Source organism: Opisthorchis viverrini (genome assembly GCF_000715545.1).
Source record: "Opisthorchis viverrini unplaced genomic scaffold opera_v5_117, whole genome shotgun sequence".
In the NCBI taxonomy this organism is placed as follows: domain Eukaryota; kingdom Metazoa; phylum Platyhelminthes; class Trematoda; order Opisthorchiida; family Opisthorchiidae; genus Opisthorchis; species Opisthorchis viverrini.
In genome coordinates, this window is record NW_008751771.1 from 327,427 (window position 1) to 337,602 (window position 10,176).

Genomic DNA, 10,176 nt, shown 5'->3' on the forward strand with positions numbered 1-10,176 from the left:
GCATTCTATTTAGGAGAGCGTTCTTCAAATTGCCAAGGCGTGATAAATATAGTGCGTGACTTGTGGACTTGACAATCTTTGGAGTTTGGGTCGCTTCAATCTAAAGAAAAACACTGTCAACGTGAATATACGCAAAAACAACCATCATTTCACCGTCAGTAGAGCATGGGGAACGCACTGACACCGGGTCATATGGTTTCCGACAAAAATGGGATGATCCAAAAGCGATGATTACAACTTATTCATTGTCAAGGGAACGTTCCATCTTATCCGTATTGAGCCTTCTTTATTTTTCCGTTCATTTCAGCCCCCTCCCCCATGTGGCGTTTCCCCGAAATTTCGCTGTCCAGCAATACCACCGGTTCCCTACCGTAAAAATACCATAACAGCGGCCCTCGATGGCTTCCTTTCTGCTTCGTATTTTCAAGGTACTCTTATCTTACTGACCAGGATAAACTTTTGTAGCGCACACCGAAGTCGGTTCTGGAACGTCTGGAGGAGCTTGAGAACGTGAGTTTGTAGCACTCTTTTAGACTCGTGCATTCCCGTTACAGGAGATTTTGAACTTGGAATCTAAACGCTGCTCCAATATTGACTCGGAAAAGCGTTTTGTCTTCCGTCTGTTGTTGTACTCATTCATCATCTTTGGGGTCGGATTCATTGTTGTCTACGGGTACTTTTGGCCGTCCACACAGATTGGAAAGCTGATGCTGTGGACCTCTGTCTTGATCTATCCTGTGCTGTAAGTTGTTTCTAGAATTACGTCACATCGTGTTACAGTGTTAGTCTTCTCAGATGGGCGTTCCGGACGTTTTTCTTTCGACAGGTTGCAAAAACAGGTAGTTTCTTCCCTATATCCTATTTCTGTTCCATAAAGACGAACGACTGAAGCTTTTGCGGGAGGAAAAGCAAAGAATGGTAAGCGCTCGCTTTATCCACCGACTAACGAACTTAATTCGCATGTAGTTGGAGGAGGTAATGGAAAATGAGAAGTTCAACAAAGCACAGCAAATTCTGAAACGCTTCGATCCACTCATGTTCGCCAGACTATCGGCCATGGTAGGTTCTTTTTCCCCCCGTATGTTTTCGACCCTTCAGGAACACACACCCCAGCCACAGACACCAGCAACGGTTCGCAAGCCCATGGACACGGGGACTTCGGTTGTCCGCAACCGGAACCAACGGGGACCAGATGGTGATAGCATGTCCCATGCTCCAATGACGCCTCTGAGGAGAGCTGATGTAAAAGGTAGATTGGTTTTATACTGTATCTTCCCCTAAACTGGCTTGTACTCCACAGTGACTAACTCGTATGGAAGGACATAACGCATAGAATACTTTTTTGACTATTTATTCTTTCATTGACAGTCTTTCATCATTCGTCGAACTGGCAAAAGCACGTCGCTTTTTATCAGTTGTCAGTTCGGCAACAAGATGAGTGACCGCATACAGTTTACACGCGTTTGTTAGCCGCAATTATTCGCAAACTTCATCCCACTCTCAGACCAGTATACGATCCGTCGCAGTTTTGGAAACTTCTGGTAAATCTGATTTCACCAGAGTAGTCATCATCATCATAGAGGGACCATAGAGAGTACCATAACAAACGATCGGTATCACTCTTTTGAGATGTTTGTCAATTACAGTGATTTTCAGAACATCCTCCCATCTTTGGTGCCCTGATGCATATTCCTGTAGCTTGCAAAGTTAGAGCTTTGCTTTCCAGCACCCGTCTTGCTAGATAGCTACGTCGTACACAGAATGTGTGTGAATCTGAGTCGAACATTTTGCCTTTTCAACCCTCAGTTCTGAGTTTGCATCGAACTTCAATGGCAAACTTGTTTGGTGAAAAGGGTACGCATTGGTCTCGGTGCTAGCCAGAACAGTAAAGATTTCTCAGTGGTTTGCCTTCCTAACGGACGCTGATCCCTCTCACGTTACTCTCCTGTCTGTCTATAAGCCTTTCGTCTTGCTGTGATTGGTTCTACCTAAGGGGCGTTGAATTCACGAGTTCGTATTAGGTTGTTGCGCACTGCAGTCTTAATCATCGTCCCTTCATATATGTCCCTCAAGTTTTGCTTTGTCAGTCTAGCCCCGCGGGTGGTGGTTTTGTGACTTCTACCCTAAAGGGCTGTGTGGAAAGTGATGCTCTATCAAGCCACGCAGTTGTTCCGTAGTAGGAAGATGCCACGATCGCTGCCGTCGGACTAGGTTGGTCAGCGGAAATCTCTTCAGAATGTGACCGGGGATACGCCCAAGTCATGTATGGCTTTTATTGTATCCTTGTGAGGAATATAAAATTTTTAAACTTTTAAACTGTTTTAAAACTAGTTGGCTGTACCAGGGCTCCGGTAGAGCCCAAATGCGTGATGAGGACTAAGTTATGGCACAATCGAGGTGGTTCAGGTGGTTAGAGCACGAATTTACTGACCGTAGGGTTGGTGGTTCGAATCCGACCTCTGCCTCTCGACTTCCCATGTCTAGGCTTGGGCAACCTGGCAGTATCCCAGCCCTAGTGCTTCCTTCGGGTGGCATGGCAGCTAGGCACCTGAGGGGTGTTACAGGTGAACGATTTTTTTCGGTGCACAACGGACATCCATTCATAGGTATTCTCGCCTTTAAATTTACATAGGTAGGTTTTCGAATGAAATTTTTAGAGCCCACTCGGCTGTGTGTGGTCCGTAGTCAACAACCCTCCAGATGGGTCTCAGTAGTGGTCAAAGCGCCCGTTTGGCTGAGGTTTTCTGGATTTGACAGCGCGACTTTGCAATTTCTTGGTTTTCTTCTTGGGATGACTTGTTTATTCTGGGAACGACCGCATTTAGAAATTGGGAAAAATCGTTCAGCTGTAATACCCTTCCGGTGCCTAGCTGCCATGCCACCCGAGGGAAGCACTAGGGCTGGGATACTGCCAGGTTGCCCAAGCCTAGACAGGGGAAGTCGAAGGCAGATGTCGCGTTCGAACCACCCACCAATCAGTAAATTCGTGCTCTAACTACTTGAGCCATCCCGCCCCGTTCAGAAGTTGACCCCGAATAGACGTCTCATCGATTTTTCCTGAACTCGCCCGAAGCCGTCAGAATTTGGTGAATAGGCTCAAAGCGAAGATGGCGCAATTTTGATAAAACTGACCTGAAAACTGTGCCTTTCATAGTCTTTGGGACTCGGTGGACTAATGAGAACCTAATAATTGGAGGCGTCGATCCATTTGGCTAGTCTGTTGTACCACGGCAAATGCACCCCTACTGAACCGAGCGAAATAAGGCCAGTAGCGTTGGAATTCTATTAACTAACTGTCAAGCATAACTTATTCCCGTTACTTTACAACAAGGCCAACACGGACGGTAGATTCCACGAATGGACTTTACCATGATTAGTTGATGTCGAGTATCGAATGCAAGTCGTGGATTTATCGGGCTAGTCGACCTCACCTTAGATTCCCACAGAAGACACCTCGCCAAATTCAACCAAGCCCCGAGATACGACTGTCGTTCCAAATTTCGAGGCCGTAATTTAATCTGCCCTAGTTAATTTAGGATAAGGCAGTCGACTGATATAACTACGGTTACTGTACGACCAACAAGCTTTGCAGTGTTGCATACGAGAGATGTCAGACCGACGTTTGAAGCGACCAGCTAGAGTCTTCCGTATTGTTTATTCTTCAGTTGGTCTCCCATTGGATATAACTTAGCAAACTGGCTGCAAATATAGCCAAACTATTTTGATAAAGGAAACTACTACAAGGTTGCTGAAAACTCTTCAGCAGCCTCGTGAGTAGCTTCTTTTATGAAAATATACTGCGATATCTCGAATATCGTGCCAACTGAAGCATGAGGCGGCCTGTGTGTAGCACATTCAGTTGTAGAATATCATAAACGAGAGATTCAATTGAGTCTCTCGGTAAAACCGAATTGATTTGCAAATGCGTGTATTTCTGGAGATAGACAAACTATTCTTTAACTCCTCTATAGTAATGAGCTTTCGACCACTTCAGGCTGCTTTCATCGAATCCCTCTTTCGACTGTTAAACAATAAGACGAGAATACTCGGTGTATTCTAGGAAACCAGGTTGGTTGACACGCGTAATCACAAGCCAAGATCCGTCAATTCTTGAGATTTTGCGCATTGAACAGATGCGAACTTCAAATTCCGGGTGCTTCCGCCCAAGTTGTCTAGCCGATTGACGTTCTAAAATTTGATCTAAAGACTGTGGAGACAGCATACCCGGGGAAAACGACAACTCGACGTTATTTGACGACAAACGTTCGCGCACAACACATGGTAACGCCAGGGGCTCAGGCGAGCATTTAGGCCGTTTGCAGAAGTTGATTCAATGGGTCCAAGGTTTCCTTGGGATTACGGGTGCATATCGAACCTATGAGATAGCTGAGAAAAATAATGGTTCCAGTTAAGGGGCAGTTTGAATGGTGAATAGAAGTAGCCATTTTTATAACAGTAATAGCTAGGGTTAATTTGTCCTCACGCAACCATATACGCTGTTTCTTTTCCAAATTAAAGTACAAACACTTCACTGTTTCGAGCATGAGATAGTTTACTTTCAAATACGTGTACATAAATTATTGATCTACATGTGCTTACATTTGTAAGCAGCACGCATTAAACGCAACACCGATTAACAGTCGTGTGTATGCGGTGCATCGCTTTCAATGAATGATTAAATTGTGTTTTTAACTGTCGACTACCGTAAGTGATGCAACAGGAGTAGGTACTTTTTCAGCGAATCATCACAAAGACTCCCTCTCTATCCTCGTGTTTGTGTAATTCAACAGGTTAGTTGCATTGTTGTCAACATTATCGGATCTGGGCCATTGAACTTTTTAAAGAAGTAACTATGCTTCGAAAGGTTCCCTCATAAGGATCAGTATGCAAGCCTTCTGTGCGTGCATTGCTCGTACTACTGTAACTAGCAGTTCAATCTTTATAAACTGTCTTGATGTAGTATACAGGGCGTTACTGGTCGACTTATTTGGGCAGACTTTCCCGCCAATGTTCATTCCGTATCATAACTTGATCAGGTGGTCTAAAATTGTCATCATGTGGTCTTCTGTTGGCTGTTTATCATCCGATGCAGCCCGAAATTCCGTATCCGACAAGTGTGCACGAGAACACAGCGCGAATCGGTCCTTCCGATTGTAGCTAAATTCGAGACACCGTGTGAAGCAGATGATGTGGGTCGTCACGCGCAGGTTCATTAACGAAGCCAGAAGCATTACGGTTTTTGGTACTGGCGAGTTTGATGGCCCGCTCACTCTGCGTCACGAGGCCCTAGACGGGTATCGGCGCGAGGTGGACTGACCGGAAGGCTCCAGGTTCGAACCCAACCCCTGCCTCTCGACTTCCCCTGTCTAGGCTTGAGCAACCTGGCAGTATCCCAGCCCTCGTGCCTCCTTCGTGTGGCATGGCAGCTAGGCACCGGAAAGGTGCTACAGCTGAACGATTATTAGACGGGTATCAGTCACTGCAGTTTCCCTCTTCTTGAAGCTATACGGTTTCATCATGATCTTCTGAGTTAAGAGCTAGGAAATGGTTGAGAAACCATACCTAGCTTGCATCTCGGCAATTCAGTGGAAATCATCTTGTACCCAACTCGCAGATGCTGCGGACGTTGTGAAAAGCGGAAAGATACTTTAAAAATATGTCCTGTGAAACGTACCGGGTTGATCTCGTGATCGTCGTTATGAATTTCGTCACCAGCTCACTAGAAGATAAGACAATATATATCAAGCATTCCACTGACAAACCCGACCTCGAGCCGTCAAATCACTTTACCGTTGCGGAAACGGGTCTCATTCCCTGGCCGTCCATCAGATGCCTAACTGTTCCTAGACGTCCGACTACATCCCAACCCAACCTAACTAGACGCTTCGTGTGGCAATGTCCCTAGGATTCTTTTGAGACTAAAGCGATCATGTGAAATTCCTAATTTTGAACGCTGTTGTGTATCCGTGTATCTGTGCAAGTTGCGTTACTGTTCCTCGATATCCGGAAAACACCATACTACCTTCGAGAAATGCGCTTACGTCACTCTGAGCAATTTCCCTTATGAAAGCACACAACGATATCTCGAGTGAGTGTATTTCTAGAAAACGGTCAAATTATGGTTCAGGAAGAACATAAGTTTGACGGAAGCTCTGGGACTGCGCCCACCTGATGAGCCTCAAGAAAGACGAAACTCGTCGTGGGCTGTCGAAGAATTTTCAGCAACCCTGTGGGTAGTTTCCTTCATGAAAACCATACTACCTTGTTTTAGGCTGGATGCTGTCAGTGAGTCGTTGATAACTGTTAACCTTTCGTCCATGCCTTTGAATACGCCAAGAGATGTTGTAATCTGCGGTGATCATAATGCGATCACATTAGTGACGATCTATAGTTTGCAAAAAATTACTTAACCATCCATCATCGACGAATGTCTTGAGTAAGTGATGAGTTTCATTGGGATAGATTCCTTTCCGTTTTCAAAGCCTCAGCCAAAAGACGGTACAGGTCTGTTCATCGCCCTTGTAGAAACTCCAGCTAATCTATCTGGATGTGCTACATACTACCCACAATACGAAAAGCCCTCCTGTTCTGACGGTGCACAGAGCATTGTCTAGTGATTGAAATTCAAGGAATGTCGCCAGCCTCCGCATCTCCTATCATAACCTCCCAGTTGAGGACCAATGCGCATCTCAGCCATCTAAGATGGGTGGTGTAGCTGATCGAGTCCTATGAACTCGCAAGACTAGGTTTCATGAATCAGGAACAATGGCATGTGGAACTGTTCAGTGCGTTCCGCTCATTTCTTAGGACTACCCACGGACTCCTTAATTAACCCAACATGTTCTGGATGGTCCTAAACCACCGTGGACTGGCGCTGTATCATTCCTCAGACTTCGATTTCCATAGTGGCCATATAGCAAAAGGGTGCCACAGTTAAACGATTTTACCAACATCGGGTCGTCAGAACTGCGTGTTGCTGGGCTTGATTGCTCTCCCTTGTGTTGACTGAATTCGTACGTGATCGTGGATGCAGCAAGATGCATTCGGACTGTTTTTCGTATCTGTTCTGAATGGACACTGATTCTCCGTTTCCTGAAAGCCTGGACTATGACGAGAGTTATTGAAAAATCCCACCCATGCATAAATAGTTGTTTTTTCAAACTAGTTAAATGTTTCCTTAGACCTTCTATCCCAACGACGCTCGTGCGTATGAGTGCCCACCGTGATGATGTCCACAGGGTCATTTTTAGCTTCCGGCGATCGGGTCCTAAGTCGTGGTTTTGAATCACAGTCATCGTCAAGGGGGGTGTGCTGCGATCGACTGCGTATGTACGGATGACCGGGGCTGTCTGTTTTTTCGTTTCAGGTCAAGTTCAGGTCAAGTATCGGGCGTGTAGGATACGCAGTACTAAGTTGGATGAGGTCGGTTTAAGGACGCGTTCATTTGGATGGCTCTCCCTTAGTTTTTGTTTTATGGACGAGAGAACTGGATTTGTTTAGGGTGTGGGTGTTTCTCTTGTTTAAGGTGACAATTGATGTAACAAATGGAATCCATGTAACCATTGTACGAGAATTGAACGTTTCGAGATTTCAGTTCAGTGAATCACGATTCCGTTGCGGATACTAACCAGGCTTTTTGGTTAGTAGTTCACGCGCTATCAGTGAGCGGACCCGCATCTTTCTGTTCTGTCAAAAAGTCTGAATTGTTTGGTGGTGTTTGATGCTTCTCGTCCAAAATTATACATCCTTGTGGAGCCGCTCAAGTAGGTATTTTCAACTTTTCCATGCTGAACTATTCCGCCGGCTTTCCTGGGATACTTCAGTAGGGATTTTACAATGTCCGTGTATGAAATCAAGTGGCGAGATGGACCAAGTGGTTAGAGCGCGAATTCGCTGACCGGAGGGTCCGTGGTTCGAACCCGACCTCTGCCTGCCGACTTCCCCTGTCTAGGCTTGGGCAACCTGGTAGTATCCCAGCCCTCGTGCTTCCTTCGTGTGGCATGGCAGCTAGGCACCGGAAAGGGGCTACAGCTGAACGATTTTTCTATGAAATTAAGGCGTTCCGTTGAGGGGGCTCATGCGAGCCTTTGGGGACATGTTGGTGTAGAAAGACTGTGGAATACTGTTATCATTGGCACTGCCACAACTACGTTGTCTTGTAGTTTCGCTGATTGTCAGGACAGACCGCTCGAATAAGATGCTTTCGCAGTCAACCAAGACTGGATTCGCAGTGCCTACGAAAAGAGAACATCCACAAACAAGAGCCCAAGCCTTCTTTTACCATGGTTTTCTCAGCGTGAATGGCTGCATACGGAGCGTCCCATTACCCCACTGGTCAAATCATTTTCCCTAGAAAGCTTATCTCTTCCGCTTAATTAATTGTTCCCGCCGTTCCACTGTTCATGTGTTTTTTTTTCGTTTGGGGCGGTGGTAGTTGTTCGCTGAGCAACTGAATCTTTTTCTTTCTGGAGAAAGGTTTTATAGAGCAAGATATGTTTGTCAACTTTTCCGTCCTCATCTGAAACGCTTTGTTCTTGGGTAGTCTTATTCATCCTTTAGTCATGACGTTCTGTGCTGTTTTTTTTCCGAATCGTATCAGTCTATGACCTCGTTTTTTGTCCAAATGACCGTATGCAGTGGATAACATTGGTTGCCGCTACCGTGTCATAATTCCAGTCGGATCGGTTCCAGTTCATCTTGGCATCTTCTTAAGATTCTGGATTAGTTTCTTCTTCAGGCTCATCTTTAACCTTAAAGGGGTTGGCATGCGGCGGTGAACGTTGTTCTGGAGCACAACAACTAAACGCACCAGAATCGCTACTTGCTATGCCAGCTGACGTCAGCTGACTCGAAGTCACTCGGCTGACATTTGCATGTAGTTGGACAGAGCTCACCCAACACTCCCATGTAATGCGATTTACACTGCTGTCTTTTAAAAAACCATGATCGATGCACTTTTAAAACCGTTCTTAACTATCTACAGCTGCATCCTCCGTGGACCTGAAGGGCTCAGAGCAAGCAAGTGCACAAGTGCCTGCACAACAAACTGCGGAGAAGCAACCACGTCTGTTGCGCCCCATACTGCCACGGGAGCGCTCTTTGTTCGATCGGTTGGTTGATGCGCTGGTCGGTGATGGTCCAGATAAGCGATACGCCCTGATATGTCGTGAGTGTGCTTCTCATAATGGCATGGCCTTACAGGAAGAGTTCGAATACCTTGGTGAGTATTTTCGATTTTTTGTCACTCATCACTTCAGGCGATGGGTTCCACGTATGACCAGGTGGACCGAGTTCTTCTCTCTGGTCTTGGTGCAATCGGCCTTTTTTTCAACCATTATGCTGTGTTAACAGGTCTCTTAATAGGCGTTTAACGGTATAAATCCTTGTTGGATCTGTTGGCCCTAGGAAGTATCCTTGACCTGATGGATGAAATAACGGCATACGATTTGGAAAATGAAAACAGTTTGTTAGTCCAGTCGTCACACAATTGATGTCAATAGAGTCGGCCAGTTTTATCGATGAGACGACCAGACTATTGCGTAAACGAATGTCTGGACATATTCAATCCTGGCTGGCGAAAGGTCTCCTGCGGTGCATAAACATTTCGGTTGCGGGCTCACCTAATCGATAAAAGGTACCATGTGGATACTGAAGCCTCCAAGCGGGATTTCGACCGGGTAGAGGCTGCGTTGACCACATCTTCACGCTCCGTCAGGTGTTAGAGCAACGCCACATGTACAGACGACCCATAATCCTGGTATTCCTTGACTTCAAGAGTGCGTTCGATTCTGTTGATCGATCAGTTCTGTTAACTACACTTGCTCAACAGGGTATGCCCCAGAAGTTTGTAAACATAATCCGATCTCTATATTCACATACTTCTGGGCGGGTGAGGGTGTATGGTGAGCTCTCCAAAAGCTTTCCTACAAAAAGTGGTGTCAGACAAGGATGCCCACTCTCCCCATTCTTGTTCAACTTCGTCATCGATGAAATAATGAGGCGAACACTGGACGGTTTTCAAAACTCCGGTGTTCAAACTGTTGCTGGCGAGAGCCTTGTCGATTTGGAGTACGCAGATGACATCGCCCTCATCCTTGAAGACCTTAGCGAAGTACAAGCCCTGTTGAACAAACTGACCGCCATCATACCATCATTTGGCATGCGCCTTGCACCTTC

General features: G+C 45.9%; 1 protein-coding gene across 1 annotated transcript in view; it reads left to right on the forward strand.

The window, feature by feature from the left end:
• Positions 1–398: 398 nt before the first annotated feature.
• The window catches only part of T265_05838 (hypothetical protein), a gene marked incomplete at both ends in the record, with an annotated part of 12,214 nt that continues 2,436 nt past the window's right edge, over positions 399–10,176 (forward strand). The window contains 8 exons of the mRNA XM_009170959.1: positions 399–428; positions 466–510; positions 555–742; positions 781–839; positions 878–918; positions 967–1,059; positions 1,099–1,249; positions 8,984–9,220. Coding sequence (XP_009169223.1) covers positions 399–428; positions 466–510; positions 555–742; positions 781–839; positions 878–918; positions 967–1,059; positions 1,099–1,249; positions 8,984–9,220 — 844 coding nt within the window. The remainder of the gene's footprint in view (positions 429–465; positions 511–554; positions 743–780; positions 840–877; positions 919–966; positions 1,060–1,098; positions 1,250–8,983; positions 9,221–10,176) is intronic.